Below are 17,748 nucleotides of genomic sequence, written 5' to 3' on the forward strand. Positions count from 1 at the left end.
CGGTAGATCAATGGAGTGGGGGCTGAAGGTAAGTAATTCCTGCGAGTAATAACTGGATTCAATTGAGTTTTATATTTATAAATTATTTGTTTTTTTTTACTTGGTTCGATTACTTAGAAGGTAATGGAAAGTTAATGAGAAATACCAATACCATAGACCTACCCAACTCTAGCAAGAAGCGCCATCACCACAATCCTCAATCCAAGAAGTAAAAAATACAAATACACAATACAATACAATCAATATGCCATCCGAGCGGAGAACCAGAACCAGAAAGAACGGTAAATATACACATGGTGATACAGAGACCTGTAACATCTGAAACTGAAAGCCATATGTCCAATGTTGTAAAAAAGAAACGTACATTTCTCCTATTCGGAGTGGAGCGGAGTGGTCGAGATAGTTTTAAGGGTGCAATCATGGGCTGCCTTCTTCTTCCTCGCCCTGTGGAGCAATATGCTTGTCGCTGAGATTCACGGCAATAAACGACTTGGGAAGTTTGACTCTGTTGAGAAAGTTAGAAAATATAAACATCATTCTCCTTTTTGCACACAATAACTTACGTGTCAAACTTCGCCTTAAGTGTCTCGATCACCTCTTTCCAGTCTTGATGCGCAGTCAAACTGCGTCGCGGGGCACAGCCAATGGCATGCCTAGAGTCCAATTGCACATCAAGCGGATCAAAAGCGTGGCAGCCAGGGCTGACAGAAATGCGAATGGAGTAAGAGTTAAGATCCGATTCGCTATCGCGCGCCTCGTAAAGCTCAAAGCAGATCTGGGAAAGGTAGTCGAGTTCGGGAATGGCACTGCGGGCAATCTTCGTCTGAATACCACCTTCCAGGATACAGTTCATAAGCGTGTAGATATGAGACTCCTTAGTGAAGTAGAAGAAAGACTTTGCGTCGGGAGATGCTTGGACTTCTTCCAGATCGCGAACGATCTCTTGCAAGAGTGGGAGAGATGTGAGGAGGCCAATTTCGAGTTTCTCGCTGTCGGTGATGCCATATTCTTGCGGTGTCACGTAGTCAAATAACACCTTGGCTAACTTGTATAATTCCCGGAGCTTGGAGAGACGTTCGTCCATCTTGCATTTGGTTGAGCTTGAGCCAGGGAAAAGCTTGAAGTAATGGTCGTAGGAATCATCAAGTGCGCGAAGGTGTGGCAGTGACTCTGGTACATGAAGTCGCTTCTTCAATCCAAGTCGATGGGCAAATGTGTGATTCTCGGAGCGCGATTCGTCACTTGCCTCCTTCTCCTTCTCCTTCTCGCTGGAATCAGAACCGGCCTTCCCATTCCCATTCCCATCAGAAGCCGAGTCGGATTTGGACGAGCCTTTGCCTTTGACACTGCACCGGTCATCATCGTCACGGTCATTGTCAGGTGGCATGAATACCCATTCCAGGAACTGTCGATTGTGAAGAGCATCGAATTTCATGCTATCGTAGAGTTCAGATAGCTTGCTTGGGTCAACCTTCTCCGTGTCGCAGAATTCGGCAAACAGTTTCTCCCATCGCTCTTTGAAAAGTCTCGGGTCCTCTCCTGCACACCAACGTCCCTGGATATTGGAAATCTCAGGGTTTTCGGCGCTCAAATCCTTTTGGCTCGGTTCGTCGGCGTTGTTAACCGACGAGGTAGGAGATTTGGCTGCGTCGGACTCAAGTCTGCTGAAATTGTGACGCATGACGCTTCGGTGGAAGTTCATCAACTCGACAACCGTAGCCAGCACAACAGATGGCTCGGGAATATTGCTGTCTTTGGGCCATGCAAATTGTGAAGGTGCAGATCCTTCTCTCAAGAGAAGCTTAAGCTTCTTCTTAACCTTGTCCATGACATCCTTGGCGGCATTTGAATCATCAAGCAGATCCTTTCGGACCTGTATGAAGTCTTCTGGTAGCTCCTTCTGGTCGAGGAATGAACAGGCCCAGATTTGTGCTATTGGTAATTGTTAGCATAGACATCCTTAGTCGACCATACCATCAAAACCTACCGCTCGTGCTCACTCTCCTTTCCGAGCTTGTGAAGAGGCGGACATTGTTGAGAGCTTCCTTGTTCATCAGCTTGAGATCATCTCGCATGTTCAGACCAAGGTCCTGCGACTGGTAACGTGCAGCATGCGTTGGCTCTCCTCCCCACTTGATAACAAGCTGGAGTTTGTCCAGGATGAGATCGTTCTCTACTGCAGAGAAGCGGGAAAATGTGGGGCCTGAAATAGAATCACTGCGTGTCTGTGACTTCCGCAGTGCCTCGGCTTCTGGTGATTCTCCAGGAATAGGCGAGAGGGGCTCTTCGGTTTCCATTTCGACCGGTGGCGGTGCTGTCGCTTTGGGCGTGCTAGCTGAGGAGTCTTGTTCACGCATTTCTTCTGGTCTGCGCTTCCGGAACATAGGCTTGATCTGGACTTTTGTTCCAGGCCAACCACCCTTCTTATCTAAAGAGGTACGAAGCAGTTTCAGCTTCTCGATGTCCTCTAGTCCTTGTTCCAAGGCGGTCCTGACGGCATCCGAGACACTAGACAACGCGGCAGCACCCTTAATCACCACCTCTTCCTGATGTCCCTTGAGTAGATCCACAAATGGCTGACTATGGAAAGTGAACTTGAACTTTTGCTTCGGGGTACGGTCGGCATGTCGAACCACCGCCACCATTCCCTTGAGTTTCCACGAGTGTTTGGAGGCAGGTGGTGGCGCAAGGGCTTCCTCATTTGTTTGGTGAACCGATATCGCAGGAGACTTTGTGTTGGAAGGGCTGTAACCGCGAGTTTCGGAGTGGCTGTCTCGAGGGGGCAGGCTGCCAAGGTTGGGAACTGGGTCAACGGCCTCCAGGCCAGACGACGATGCGAGCGAAGGTGTGGCAGTCGACGTATCTGATGGGGTTGCTTCCTGCGACCTGGCAAGTCTGGATGTACTCGGGGACTTCAGCAGGGTCTTCAATGCTTGTCGGTGAGAGCCCGCGGTGCTTTTCCTAGAGTGACCCATATCCGGTGATGGAGGCTCCGACGATTCCATTGATCCAAACCTCTTCATTCGATCAACCATGAAAGTATCGCGGAGAATTTTGGCGCACTTATCATAATAGTCGTTGTTATCCTTCACAAAACTCCAGCCATTCACGTCGATGACATAGCTTCTGTCTTCCACACGAAGCATATCAAAGCCGCAGATTCGTTGGCCAAATCCGTTCGATATCTTGGAAGCAATCGCTGCTTCATCCTTGGTCAATTGAGTGATATAACGGATTTCTTTGCCGTGGGTGTTGCGTCGGACCAACCCATCCACAACCGGCGACTTGCGTGTTTCGGCGTGGCAAAAATCAGGGCCAACGGTGTAGGCCTTGACATCTTCGGCATTGTCGACACGCAGGAATTGCTCGTAAAGGTAACTTGTCTCCGTCTCGGTGACTGATCTCGGAACAGAAAGCTCGGGGTCATACTCTGAGCTCTTATTTCCAACCTTGCGGAAAAGCCTACGTCCACCTCCCCCATATTGCTGGTCATTAGGGAAGTAGATGTGAATGTTGTGATCTTCACCATTCACTGGCTTTTCCACAAAAGGTTTGCGGAAGACTTTGCCATCAACCACCAATGCCTCCCCATCCTCGGACATGGACACTTTCTGTGTTCTGGGGGCACCACCTCCTGTTCCATCTTCCGGTCCGTCCAGCTTCACTCCCGTTAATTTGTAGATGTGCTGTGCGAGTTCCGCCGATTCGAGAACAGGACCACCATCACGGTTTACCTCGAGCCTCTTAGGAGTGGGTACTCCCATCTGATCCAAGATCATGAGACATAATCGGCGATCCCACAAGACCTGCTGCATGGGTAAATCATTGACGCAGAATGGCTTGCGGAGCTTGGCGTATGCGATCGCCTTATCGAGGGGGAACCCGTCGGAGAAGAAAGCGATCAAGAAATCACAGACCGGCCAGTTTTCGACGGCTTCGTCAAGGATGACTTTGTCACCGAATACAATGACTTCGAATTCACCTTTGGATTGGAGTCGAGTCAATATATTCTGACTGGGCTTGCTCCGAGCTTTCACATCCAAGGCACAGACTCCAATCCTCCACTTAGGGGGGACCAGCATCCGCCTCACTAATGGAGCTGGCAGCGGTGCTTACAGCAGTACTCCCACTGAATCTTCGAGCGGCCCGACTGGATGATCGGGTCGAGTTGCCGATTAGAGGAGCCGAGCGGGATTCCGAGGCAGAGGCGGCATCGGGCTTGTTGGGCTTTGTTGGGCTTTGCTGTTTAAGCGATGCATCGAGGGTAGAGGAGTCTTTCTGGTCTAAATAGATGGGAGGGACTGGTCGGAGGGTATCTGAGCCCCCTTTTTCTGGCGTTATATTGGTGGAGGTGCCATTGTTGAGGTCATCGGCATCCATGTCGGTAAGGGCAGATTGCGGCGCGGAGGGGCAATGTGGGGGGGGAATCTCTAAGGCGAAGGATGGGACGAAAGGCGGAAATAGAGAGAAGAACGAATGACTCTATACTAGACCAATTACCCTGGAGGTGGAGGGTTACTGGACAAGTAGAGGCATGCGAGAGGAGGAGTGGAAGAATGTAGGAGAGGAAGAGAGGCCGAGGGGAAGAAGAAGAGGCGAATGTCATGCCCGCATTTGATTCTGCGGGAAGATCGCCCTTTCCGGCACGGCAATCATTACTTACACGCACTTGCCACTTTAAAGATACCAGTAGACTGAATTTACTATTAATTACTAATTATGGTAATATCTATACTGAGTAATGGGGTACTTATACTTGTATTTCTTTGTTTAATCTGATAGTATTTATTCTAGTTGGTCTGGTCACGGTGATAGTGATAAATAAATATAGCATCATCTTGATATAAAGATTAGAGAACACTATTAGGCAGTGAAGCTTATAGATTTAGTATCTATACCCTATACCCCATCTAAAATCTATATACTAAGGTACTCTAGATATATTCTCTAATTTACATAGAATATCCTAAGAAATATCACACTACTAAGTGCTGGTATCTGCACTCGCATCAAAGGCGGTCTGGAGCTCTCCGCCGCGGAGGTAGATATTAATACTAGGTGGACTTTAGATGATAAAAAGAGAAGGGTAAGGAATTGTTGCTAAAAAATATAGAACTGTTAATAGTTTAGTATTAAAGCTATCACTCTAGTTTACAGTTCCTCTAGAATCACTCTATCTTATGGCATTGGTGATCACCCCAGGGTGTTTGTACTCCTATGCCTCCTCCGCCGCTGTACGGCAGAACTGGAGGTTCCACTTTTTTTTCTGCTTCAATTTTCCCCGTCGATGATCTGATCTCCAACTCCCCAACTTTTACCCTCGTTTCGCATCTTCGTCCGCAACAATGCCGGCCGTCGCGAATGAGAGACATGACCAGCCTCTAGCAAAGAGGCAAAAGAGAGCCCCCGATGCTCAACTCCGCTCCAAGCCCCGTGGCGGTTCCAAAATCTTCGCGCCTTTCCGGGTATGTCTTGAACTGGCGAGAGGGATTCTCTCAATCTTCTAGCTAACCCTTGATGTTTTCTGTCGAATAAAGACTCTAGGACTCGTCTCGCCGACCCCTGTCCCCTTCACCAGCGTGCGCTTGGGTAAATCAACCTACCAGATCACCACCTCGGTAGGCCACTCGCTGCAAACTTACGACTTGCGCAAAGGCCTGAACCTCGTCTTCCTCACTCGCCCGGAAACCCCAGAGATTATCACCGCGACCTATGCCTGGCAGGATAAGACTTTCGCCGCATGGGGTCATCTTCGACCCCGGTCGTCGGGAGGCATTTGGGTCTTCAAGCGTGGCAAGCGAGTCGCTAGCCTCGACAGCCCGGGTCTCGACGCGCCCATTGAACGATTGATGGTCTTTGGTTCGTGGGTGGTTGGTTGCTGGGCGGGCGGTTTGGAGGTTTGGAAGACTGGCACCTACGAACATTATGCTAGCTTGCGCCCTCGATCTGCCCCGGACGCATCGTCGGCGGAATTGGTTTATACAGGTGCCCTGTGCAACATGCCAACTTACCTCAACAAGATCTTTGTCGGCCGAACTGATGGTGGTATCGATATCTGGAATCTTCGCAGTGGGAAGTTGATTTACACTCTACCGGCGCCGTCTACAGAGGCTGGCCCCGTGACCGCAATGCAGTCCACCCCGGCTCTTTCACTCCTCGCTGTGGCCCATAAGAGCGGCGCCCTGTCAATCCAGAGCGTTGACTCGGGTCAACTGGTTCTCAGTCTGCGGACAGCATCTTCCCGTACTCCAGCCGTAACGTCGATCACTTTCCGAAGCGACGGTCGGGGAGCCGGCCACGATGGTCGACAGGCGGGCGTGATGGCTACAGCAGCTAGTGGAAGTGGTGATATCACAATGTGGGACTTGAACGAGGGTGGTCGTGTGGCTGGTATCCTGCGTGGCGCCCATCGAGTTTCGAGAAGCGAGTCCAGCATGGGCGTAAACCGGGTCGAATTTCTTGACAATCAGCCCGTTCTTGTCTCGACTGGAGATGACAATGCTCTGAAGACTTGGATTTTCGATGAATCTCCATTCTCGCCTACTCCCCGACCTCTTCATTCTCGCGGTGGCCACTCTGGCGCCGTCAGTGCTCTCGACTTCCTGCCCGCGGCCTCAGACGGCTCCGACTCTGGTGGCAAGTGGTTGCTCAGCGCTAGCAAGGACTGCAGCCTCTGGGGTCTCAGTCTGCGGAAGGATAGCCAACATACAGAGATTTCTCAGGGTAACTTAGAAAGCAAGGCGAAGAAACTTGGACCGTCGGGCTCGAGCGCTGTTATGGTGGATGAGCTAAAGGCACCCGAGGTCACTTGTGTGGCTTGCTCGCTGAATCGTGATGGGGGTATGGGAACTAAGTCTTCGGGCCCTATCTGGTCGAACCCGAAGGGAGGAAATGCCGATGCCACCAGTTTAACCGGGTGGGAAAGTGTTGTCACTGGCCACCGAGGAGATAAGTTTGCCAGGACCTGGTTCTGGGGCAAAAAGAAGGCAGGACGTTGGGCTTTTGCTACAAGCGATGGAACTGAAGTCAAGGTATGTGTATTTTGCTACGCTGTTCGGCTGCAGCCTCGGTGTAACTAACTCGAGAAATAGAGCGTCGCAATGTCTCAGTGCGGTACTTTCGCCGTTGTTGGATCCGCAGGAGGCGCTGTTGATATGTTCAACATGCAGTCCGGTATGCACCGCCAGAGCTTCCCATCCCGTTTGCCAAAGTCGGGCTTGGCGAAGCGCAACACAGTCACTCTATCGTCTTTGAGTGCACAGGAGGCCAAGCACACCAAAGCTGTCACCGGTTTGATGATTGACAACCTCAATCGAACCGTGGTCAGTTGTGGTTTGGATGGCAAAGTCAAGGTACGACATCTTCATCTCATACCTCTGCTCCCACCGTACTAACACTCATACCAGTTCTGGGATTTGCTCTCAGGGTCATTAATTGATCAGCTGGATTGGCATCCAATGGCTGCCGTTACGGGACTCCGCTACAGTAAAACAAGCGAGCTGGTCGCCTTCAGCTGCGACGATCTTTCAATTCGCGTGGTCGATCTCGAGACCAGAAAGCTTGTCCGTGAATTCTGGGGATGCGTCGGCCAAGTAAATGATTTCATCTTCTCTAATGACGGTCGCTGGGTCATCGCCGCCTCAATGGATTCCGTGATTCGAGTATGGGACCTGCCAACCGGACATCTCATTGATATTTTCCGCGTGTCCAGTACTTGCACTTCTCTCGCTATGCCCTCTACCGGAGAGTTTCTGGCAACTGCCCATGCAGGAAGCATTGGCGTCAGCCTCTGGAGTAACCGCAGCCTTTTCATGTCGATATCTACCAAGAATCTCGACGAAGATGTTATTGAGGACGTTGGCGTGCCGACCACCTCTGGCGAAAGTGGTGCGGGACTTGTTGAGGCTGCTTTCGTGGACGAGACCGAACAGGACGACACGGAAGGACCTGTGCTCGCTACTGATCAACTGCGCAAGGACATGATGACCCTCAGTCTGGTTCCTCGCAGCAGATGGCAAGGCCTCCTGCACCTTGATTCTATCAAGGTATGTAACAGGATAATATCCCCCAGTTTAAAAGATCGATTTCTAACTAATTGACTACAGGAACGTAATCGTCCCAAGGAAGCTCCCAAGGCCCCCGAAAAGGCCCCTTTCTTCCTGCCATCTCTTCACGGTAAAGACGCGACCTCCTCGCCCAACCCAGCCGCAGTCGCCGCCGACGCCGAATTGGGCTCACTCGTGCAAAGCGCGGAGGCGGAGCGATCCAGAGTCTCGAAGATGAAGTCCGGGTTCATTGGATCTTCTGATTCCCCCATCACGCAGCTCCTGGAGTCTGGTCATGATTCCGGCAACTATGAGCCAATGATCGAGCATCTCAAATCTCTTTCACCTGCCCGAGCTGATCTGGAGATCCGCTCCCTGGACCCGCGTGTGCAGAATGGTTTCTCAGAGCTAGCCGGCTTTGTCGATGCTCTGACCATGCGCTTGAAATCGAGAAGGGACTTTGAATTGGTCAATGCCTGGATGGCTGTTTTCCTGAAGATTCACTCGGATACTGTTGGGCTCTGTGCTCGTCAGGATGAGCCTGAGTACCGTCTGCTGCGGAAGGCTTTGAGCACCTGGGCGAAGGAACAGGAACAGGAAGGGAAGCGTCTGGCTGGATTGGTGGGGTACTGTCGTGGTGTGGTGGGCTTCCTTAGGTCTGCACGCTGAGCTGAGCTGAGCTGAGCTGAGCTGAGCTGAGCCATGTCAAAAGCGAGTTGCAAATTTTTGGACTTAATGGCGTAAATAGAGAAATCTTGTCTTGACGTATTATATTATTGGAAAGGAAATGAATTTACATTTACATATCAGTAATCTCGAAGTAATCCTAACTCCTGCTTCCTTCAAAATCTCTTAAGTAGACTCTTACGAGTAAGTACTAAGCCCTATCCTACGATAATAAATAATTTAACGGAGAAAAATTGGATACGAATACTGGGGATCCTGGATCCTGACTAATCTTCCAATTTTCGATTTCGACGCCAACCACCCCTCTACATGTCGCTTCCCCCGCGTCAATTCATCTGATATGGGTATTTCATATCTCACCAGACATCTGCTGCCATACGCTGAGACCATTTCATTCGGGTCTCGCAATAACACCGAACCCGAACTTTCTTACCAGCAAAATGTCGTAATCGATGGTCCGAGCCTGGTCTACGATGTCTACCATCGCCTGCTCGCCAATATGCACCCAGGCTGTGACATCCTGGACGTCCAGCCGACATGTAACGAGGTCAGCCGTGGGGTTGTGGCCTTTCTTTGTAAACTGGATAAACTGGGCGTTGAAGTGTACAGTTACTCTCTCCTTCTTCTCTGAATCTTTTTCTAAAAGACTACAGACGGGTTCTGGGTTTTGTTGTATCTAACTATTTAACAGAAAAGGAATTTGCTTTGATGGCGCTCTCCCTATTTCAAAGCGCCATACAAGACTATCCCGCGTCGAAAAATCAAGGAAGAAATTGGAGTTATGTCGGCGTCAAGTTTTGCCTCCAAGATCCGGGACCGAGACTCGGCGGGAAATGTCTTCATCGGTCATTTTTGGCCAGATATGGAATACTGGTCGTAGTCTCCCTGCGCGATGGAAAAATCTGCCGGATAATCCTTTCATGGTATCTGCTGTTTTTGAAGATCTTTGCGGTCGTTGGAGTAGGGAGGGGGTTTGGAATGAATTTCAATATCAGCTCGATGTCACTCTTCTTCCACATGAATATCCCTGGAAAAATATTACGGTAATGGTTCCGGGTGAGGCAGATACTGAATGTGCTCGCGTGGCAAAGAGTACTAAATCGGCTATTTTGACGAGTGATTCGGACCTTTTGGTTCATGATCTTGGAGTTGAGGGTTCGGTTGTTTTTCTTAACTCGTTGCAGTTGACCGAGGAGGGTGGGAGTGAGAGTGAGAGTATAGAGGACTCAATTTCAAACTCAACTCAAGCATTGAAATTGAAACTTTGTGGACAGGGCATAACTCCTCACGCTTTATCTCGCCAATTTGGAATTCCCAATATTCAACGCTTTGCCTACGAGCTTCGTGAAGACCCGCACGCCCCTTTCTCTAAGCTTCTCCGCCTGGCTAGAGAATATAAATATGGGGTCGATGAAAAACGCTCTGTTGAATATTGCGATTTTCTTCGCGAGTATGAGTATGGGCCTCGCCCTAGCCTTCATGCAGCAACAACCACAGAGAAAGACTCGGAGGGAAAGCTTTTCACTCTCGGAATGGATCCTAGGGTCTCTGAATTATTCTGGCAATTTGATTCCCCGGATACATATACCCAAGCCTCCCAATACCATGTCTATCTTGGAATTCTCCACGAGGACTCTTCTCGACGCTGTGCTTGGGAGCAAGCTCGGTCTTATCGCTCACTTGGCTATGCCCTACTCAATCTGAGTCGCCCTGCCGCACACCAGTCCCAGACTATCTATGAATTTGTTCGGCGGGGAGGAAGAATTGTCGCGGAGCAGGTCACTCTCGCTGGCGAGAAGACTGTGATTTCTGACCTTGGACACCTCCAAGGACGTCTGGATCTAGCTCGAAGTACCTTTGACCGTCGTGATTCATCGTCAAACTTTTGGTTCTTGTTTGCCCTCTCGGAGGTTTATCAAGAATTATCGAATACAACGACCCCACCAACCGCTAAGCAACTGCAAGGGTTCCTGGGCAAAGGCTTTATGGGCAAAGGCACTGATTGGGAGGATATTCACCTCCTAGCTCAGGTACAGGCTGTTCTGTACTCTCTTCGAATGCTGCAACAACTTATTCAAATTGCGGCAAAGACTTATGATGTCGGGCCCTACCGGACTGTCTTGAAGGACTTGCCTCCCCTATATCTTCTCATGAGGTCACGGCATGATATCGTCCAGGGCTTTTCTGAAAATGAGGGCTGCCGGAAAGTCGTTCATCAGATGGTTAAGACTTATGGCTGAGTAGAACATTTGCCATTGTCATATATCCTATACTGTTCAAATTTACTGAAACTCGGTATCTGGATGAGGAATATCCTAGGTGACAATTCTTTATACGGGTTTCTTTTCTCTCTTCTCTTAAGACACGACTCGTATCTATTGGGCAATTGGATTTATTGCCCCATTGTAGCTTGCTTGGTAGGAAACTGTTGAGCTATGTACAAGAATCGGTGCACGGGAAAGACCCCGTAGTAGCGCTATTTCTGACGCCTGGGAGGTTACCGAAAGATATGAATTCCAGCGAAGAGCCGGTTGGTGCTTTGCTTTTTTGGTTGCAGATGACAGCCATTCTGCCAGAACCGCGAGCGGTTTGAATCGCAATTTGTGACCAGCACAGATATTAAATGTACGCAGTAGCCCACACCACTTGTTTGCACAGACCCCCGACATCCACAGCAGGGGTGGGGGAGAGCCACTGGTACGCCCGAATCGGTTCAGCCGGAGCAAATCCAAGGTTGGAGATTTTCTTTTTGAGTCCAGTTGTGCAAGGGCGGAGCGGCGGGAACGCAATCGGGCGGAGATTTCAAGGAGACTCTTCATCACTTTTCGGGGGCATCGGGGAGACGTTCGATCACGTATTTTCCTCTTGCGACGCTCATAATTGGGGCACCGGGGATTTTGCTGATGAGGATATTAGCGTTTTCTTCTTCTTCTTGGGACCTCGGTCTAGTCGTCGTGCTTTGCACTAGGCGAGCAGATGCTAACTCAAACTTACCGAATTCGTCGCTTGAGATCACGATCGTTTGTCGCCACAATATAGACACGGTGCTTGATGATCCGATCAACGAGGCAGTCATCGGCATATGTACCCTTGTGATCGCACTTGATTCTTTCAAAGCGAGGATCTTTGGCAACGCGCAATGCCAGGCGGTACTTCTGGCCCAGTTTCTCCAACTCGGCAATCACGCAGTCGGTAATGACGGGCGTGCATTTGGCGTAGAGACAGTCCATCATGGTGGGAATGATTTCCAACTTGTGTTGGATGGTATGGGAGATAAAATTGGTATCGACGAGCACGGAGTAGGGGGGTGTCAGGGCGGTGTTATATTGGAAGAAAAGAGACGAAGGAGCCTGGGGTCTAGAAGAGAAGAGAAGAGAGACTGTCAGTTAAATCGCAAGGAAGCAGCGAGGGGAAGGGGGGGGGTGGGAGGGGCCAAACGAACGCTTCGCGGACCAAGTCATCGGATTTGGGCTTTTTCTCTTCCTTGTTCGTGGGTTCCTTTCTGTATAGCTTTGTGTCAGTCGTGATGGGTGAGAGGGAGGCGCAGGAAGCAAAGAAATTTGCGGAGAGGAATCAACGAACAGGCGATTATCACGGAGAGAGATAGCTCTCTTTGCTTGAGCGAACTTGCGCGATTTCTTGTGAACACCCATCGTAGCGAATGTCGTTGGAAGTGAGTACACAGCTAATTTCGCGAACTGACCAAAGCGGTGCAAGTCCGAAAGATTCAAAGATTTTTGTTATCGCCCTATCAGTGCTGACTCAGCGTCTTGGCATGCCCATCCTATGGTTCCCGTATTTACCAGTACCGCCCCGCGGGTACACCAAAGCCATGGATGGTTCGGCACATTCATTGTTTAATAGTCATCTACATTATTCGACGGCTTCTTTTTAGTCCAATTATGTGGGTTATTTCTGGGGAAATTAATACCGGCAACGAAAAAACTTCAAAAACCCATCCCATTGCCCTTAACGCCTGTCACCAAACTCGATCACTCCAATACAGTAGATCTTCTCTACATAACTAACCTATAGAAATTACCTTTGAGGGGCGTATAGAACTTCTCCGAAAAGAAAGATTGGACGGGTTAATTAATTACTCTTCCTCCCATGGTGGAATAACGCTGCCATCTGCACGATGCCGATTCATCGACCTGATGATATCCATAGGTCCCATCCCGGTTCGTTGCATATGCCGGACTAGGCCCTCTGGTCCCTGCTCAATATCATCATACCAATCCTCGCCGTCATAATCTTCATAGTCATCGAAGTCCTCATCCATGTCGCTGTCTAAATCCGGATCGTCTAGATCCAGCATCTTGTATGGATAGATCTGGAAATCGACATTGGATGGCTGGAACAGCTGTTGGTGCTGGATGAAGATTTCTTGCGGAGTCCCCTTGTCTGGTATACGCTGTCCGGGAAGCATAATAGGTTGCGAGACATCCGATGTAAGCACCTTGAACTTCACAAAGTCGGGATAGAGCTTTTTCCGACAATCCTTCGCGATGTTGCGGATCTCCTTTCGAAAAGATAATTCGCAGTCATCGATGGTGAATTCCTTGATACACCTAGGTAATTCCGGATGCAGCGGACAAATGGCGTGTGATATTTGAATTTTTTTGAGGGCAGAGAATTCGCGGAAAGAGCCAATATTGACATGACTGGAGATATGCCGCTCAAGTTCCCGAATATCTCTGGCCATTGTATCTCAATGGTAGTTGAGGCAGAAGGCCTCAAGGGTGTCTTTTTGCAAAAGCATAGCTTCATGGGCCTCTGCGGCATTAAACTCTGCACGCGGGTTTTGAATCGTTATTCTGGCACGCTGCATGCTTGGGACTGACTCGAAGTTCATGTAATTAAACAACTTCAGTCCCCTGCAAGCTTGCATAAGCTTTTGAAGAGCACCGGCGTCGATGTGACATTGGCTGAATATGATATTCTCCAGTGCCAGTGCCCCAGGGGACCAGCTAGATGGAAATGAATCACCATTGAGATCGCCTAGTTCAAAATGCGCAGTCTTGAGTTTCGGGAGAGTAAGGAGCTTTTCATATTGACGGATGGAGTATGCGGTGAACATGTCTTCACATTCAATGGAGAAGGACTTGAGACCGGACAAAAACAATGGGGTTCGGTCAAAGAGATTATCAAACGCTTTGAGGATGGAGGATCTTCCTGCTGCCAGACTCAGATCTGAAAGATTCGGGGTCTTTGCGACTAGAATGGCGGTAAAAATGTCGAGGTCTGTCTCCTCCATGCCCTGAATCCAGATCTGCTCTTGGTCGCCTAAGTCGAGGTCTTGAATTGCACTTTTGAAAAGGGCTTTTTCCTCGACCTTGAGGCTCGTTCCATACGGTAGGCACCGAGTCGTATGAGCTTCACATGGTACGATAGATAAATCCTTTACATGCTTTGCCAGGTCTGGACGTTGACAGATGGTCCTTGCAAAGGATATGACCGAGCTCAGGCGGTCTAGCAGTCCGTCCGTGTAAAAGGAGCGATAAAGAAATGGCTGTGCTGCCTCGCATAAGGTCCGCGAAACAAGGCATAGATTTTGTAGATCGACTTCCTCGTCATGGTCGTCGTCCGTTGCAAGCAAATGCTCAGGGGGCGGGGTATTCTCGCCGATAGAGGACAGGATATGGATAAGGAGCTCATTAGGGAGATCTTGTAAGCTTGGCATTGTCAAGTCTCTAATATTTCTATGAGCCTCAAGGCAGTATATAAGTGCCGCGGTAATTGAAATGATTCACAATCTTTTCATCACTTTATTACAGCAGTCAAAAGCTGTTGTGGGACATATTATGACAAGTCACATGTTTGCAGCCTTAGGCCTCAGTTGACCATCAGCTATGAAATTCAGATATAAGGTCAGCATGGGTCTTAGTAAGTGCTTAATAGGACTCTTAGTTGGCAATCGCTTCTAGTAGGACTCAAGATATAACAAACCGATATTATTAGAGTCATTTACCCCGATCATGTGACCCACAACCATCCGTTCTATCTATACTATAATAACCGTAAGAGCTTATCTCTCTTTTCTTTCTCTAACTTTATTACTTTTTATAATACTATATGAAATGAAATTTATTTTATCCTGAATCCTTACATTATAATAAAGCTTTGTATATTATCTAAAGTTATATAGATCTATATCCCCTATCTAAATACTGTGAGATGGGAATACTTGCTGGCAGTCTGCGTTGGCAGACGGGTCTATTGCAAGAGGACAAAACCACTACACTCGCAGAGTGCATGAGAGTTGTAGACAAAGCGAGACGCTATAGAGGAACGACTAATAAGACATTCGAGTCTTCATGGAAATGCGATATAACGATACCGCAACCTCAGCCTCGGCAGTCTCAGAAAATGACAGAATTATGAACATGATTGTTGTTGAATGTAGAATCTTGTCAAACGAATTATTCATATGTTCACACCATAGGGGGGGGCATACAGCTGAGCGGAGGTAGAAAACCTCGACCTCTGCTAGTATTAATAAGCAATAAAATTAGCGTATTTTGATTTTATTTAGCCCCCAGCCCCTATCTTTTTGACTTAAGTTATGTTTTTCTTTTTTTTTGAAGTAAAAAACTATGTCTTATTATTCTTTTTTTTTCCTATAATCTATCTTCTAAAATAGACTCTCTTCTACTATTATTTCTATCTATTGTTTAATATACTCTATTTAGTAAGGAATATCAGGCCTAGCGTCTATAATATCTATTAATACTATTAGAACTCTTTAGATATTAGGAACGAGAATATAAGGTAAATACTGTAAGAAAAGACTTTAAAAATCTTATTTATAATCTTAAGGTATTTGTTATTATTACATTAATTATTTATAGATTATATATACGGAATATTGTCTAATTATATATTTATTTTAGACTAAAAGTAATTCTAAAGATTAGTTTAAAGATACTGTTAAGAATAATTATTCTGATCAGAGTAGAGAATTAGATAATAATATAGAATCTAATATAGATTATAGTACTAAGCCTTTACTATATAGTCTAGGACTTTATAAAAGTAATATTAATAATTTCTATAGAGCTCTGATTAGTTTAAATAGTTACTATTATATCTTTATAATAACTTATAAGCAGTATTTAGTAATCTCTAACTATCCTATAGTCTTACTAAAAGGTATTCTGTTTATAATTTATCTACTAAAGAGTCTATTTATAGATTTAGATATAAAAACTATAATTTTAAAGAATATTAGTCTAGTCCTTACTAAGCTTAGAATATAAGTAAGTATTCTTTATTTCTATATAAAATATATATTTTCTATATACTAATAGTATTATTTTTAGATTTAATTCCTACTGAATAAAGTTAGTATAGTAAATAAGGTCTTACTCTAACTTTTATAGGCCTATCTTAAGAATAAATATATATATATATTATAAGACTATATGTCTTACTAGGCTCAGGGAAGTACTGGTAGATCAGATGATCCAATAAGAAGCTGTTTGTTGGTAATAGATAGGATGATTGATGTATTGCATGGATGTGTGTTATTAGGATTACAGGAGATTGAGATGCTATTTATCCCTGAGGTTTAGCAGGCCTCAGGCCACCATTATTAGTAATTATGATGGTCATACGACAATAAGTTGTTGTAATGTATTAATTATGATTAGCATCAAATAGTAATTAATTATATAGGTTGCCATAGTTAGCACTATAGTCAATTATATAGGCAGCAGATTAGTTATAGATAGACATCACCAGAACCCACTATAACCCGGACCTAACCCAACCTAACCTAACCCAAAATAGGTTTTGGGTTGAATACTATAACCTATTAATAGGTTTTGGGTTATTACCTATAACCTAAAACCTACCTATAACCTATTTAGGAACCTAGTAGGTATCTATTTTAGTCTTAAATTTTAAATATATAATAATTAATACTATATATATATATATATATATATATAGGATCCTAGTATCTAGATTCTTCTAGAAAAAAAAGAGATAAATTAAGTATTAAAATATACTCTTTTAGACTATCTATATTAATATTTCTAAGCTTGGTAATACTTTTAGTTATAGGTTTACCTTATAATTCCCCTAATCTATATCCTATAAGAAACAAAAGATAATATATTAGTATTATATATAGTAGCTCTTAGGCATCGCCATAACCTATTTTAGGTTGGAGATACTGACCCAAAACCTAACCCAACCCAACCTAAAACCTAATAGGTTAAACCTAATAGCCCAATAGGTACCTATTTTAACCTATTTTTACATAATTTATTTATAATTTTTATATAGTATATTTTAATATTTAATTTATCTCTTTTTTTTTAGAAGAATCTAGATACTAGGATCCTATATATATATATATATATATAGTATTAATTATTATATATTTAAAATTTAAGACTAAAATAGATACCTACTGGGCTCCTAAATAGGTTATAGGTAGGTTTTAGGTTATAGGTGATAACCCAAAACCTATTTTGGGTTAGGTTGGGTTGGGTTGGGTCCGGGTTATAGTGGGTTCTGGCGATGCCTAGTGGCTCTATAAATAGATATCTGATCTAGCTTAGGTTTAATAGGCGTTTTATACTGATCTACGACTAATTTAATCCTAGGTTAAATAGTAGGAGAAAAGAGTATAGTAACTTTAAATTATATACTACTATAAGAAGATATAGGGTTTTAATATATAGAGGTAGGCATCGCCATAACCCATTTTGGGTTGGAGATGCCGACCCAAAACCCAATGGGTTCCCATTTCAACCCATTTTGGCATAATTTATTCATAAATTTTATGTAGTGTATTTTAATACTTAATTTATATCTTTTTTTCTAGAAGGATTTAGATACTAAGATTTTATATAGATATATATATATAGTATTAATCATTATATATTTAAAGTTTAGGACTAAAAAATACAGTAATGAAAGAGTTATTAGAAAAATAAGGCTTTTTGTAAAGATATATATATTACCTAGTAGGGTATACCACTATTTTTACTATAGAGCTCTGTAA

General features: G+C 45.7%; 5 protein-coding genes across 5 annotated transcripts; 2 read left to right on the forward strand and 3 right to left on the reverse strand.

Annotated features, from left to right (window-relative positions):
* Positions 1–417: 417 nt before the first annotated feature.
* On the reverse strand, positions 418–4,380 carry N7481_008894 (inositol polyphosphate kinase VIP1; the record flags this gene model as incomplete). The annotated part of the gene is made up of 4 exons (XM_057268113.1): positions 418–505; positions 564–1,932; positions 1,988–4,064; positions 4,117–4,380. 4 exons carry the CDS (start codon positions 4,378–4,380, stop codon positions 418–420), a joined length of 3,798 nt encoding a protein of 1,265 aa, XP_057118790.1.
* A 965-nt stretch (positions 4,381–5,345) lies between these two features.
* N7481_008895 (rRNA-processing protein UTP21) lies at positions 5,346–8,714 on the forward strand (the record flags this gene model as incomplete). Its single annotated transcript, XM_057268114.1, has 5 exons — positions 5,346–5,465; positions 5,538–7,031; positions 7,092–7,352; positions 7,407–8,045; positions 8,106–8,714. 5 exons carry the CDS (start codon positions 5,346–5,348, stop codon positions 8,712–8,714), a joined length of 3,123 nt encoding a protein of 1,040 aa, XP_057118791.1.
* Positions 8,715–9,778: 1,064 nt separating this feature from the next.
* On the forward strand, positions 9,779–10,972 carry N7481_008896 (uncharacterized protein; the record flags this gene model as incomplete). The annotated part of the gene is made up of 1 exon (XM_057268115.1): positions 9,779–10,972. The coding sequence occupies one exon, from the start codon at positions 9,779–9,781 to the stop codon at positions 10,970–10,972; it is 1,194 nt and encodes a 397-aa protein (XP_057118792.1).
* Positions 10,973–11,550: 578 nt separating this feature from the next.
* N7481_008897 (rRNA-processing FCF1 family protein) lies at positions 11,551–12,385 on the reverse strand (the record flags this gene model as incomplete). The annotated part of the gene is made up of 4 exons (XM_057268116.1): positions 11,551–11,677; positions 11,727–12,089; positions 12,175–12,234; positions 12,315–12,385. The coding sequence occupies 4 exons, from the start codon at positions 12,383–12,385 to the stop codon at positions 11,551–11,553; spliced, it is 621 nt and encodes a 206-aa protein (XP_057118793.1).
* A 443-nt stretch (positions 12,386–12,828) lies between these two features.
* Positions 12,829–14,415, reverse strand: N7481_008898 (F-box protein; the record flags this gene model as incomplete). The annotated part of the gene is made up of 2 exons (XM_057268117.1): positions 12,829–13,429; positions 13,577–14,415. The coding sequence occupies 2 exons, from the start codon at positions 14,413–14,415 to the stop codon at positions 12,829–12,831; spliced, it is 1,440 nt and encodes a 479-aa protein (XP_057118794.1).
* Between the last annotated feature and the right edge of the window lie 3,333 nt (positions 14,416–17,748).

Source organism: Penicillium waksmanii (genome assembly GCF_028829765.1).
Source record: "Penicillium waksmanii strain IBT 27052 chromosome Unknown utg000008l:1.0-5622682.0:1.0-5626561.0, whole genome shotgun sequence".
Taxonomy (NCBI): domain Eukaryota; kingdom Fungi; phylum Ascomycota; class Eurotiomycetes; order Eurotiales; family Aspergillaceae; genus Penicillium; species Penicillium waksmanii.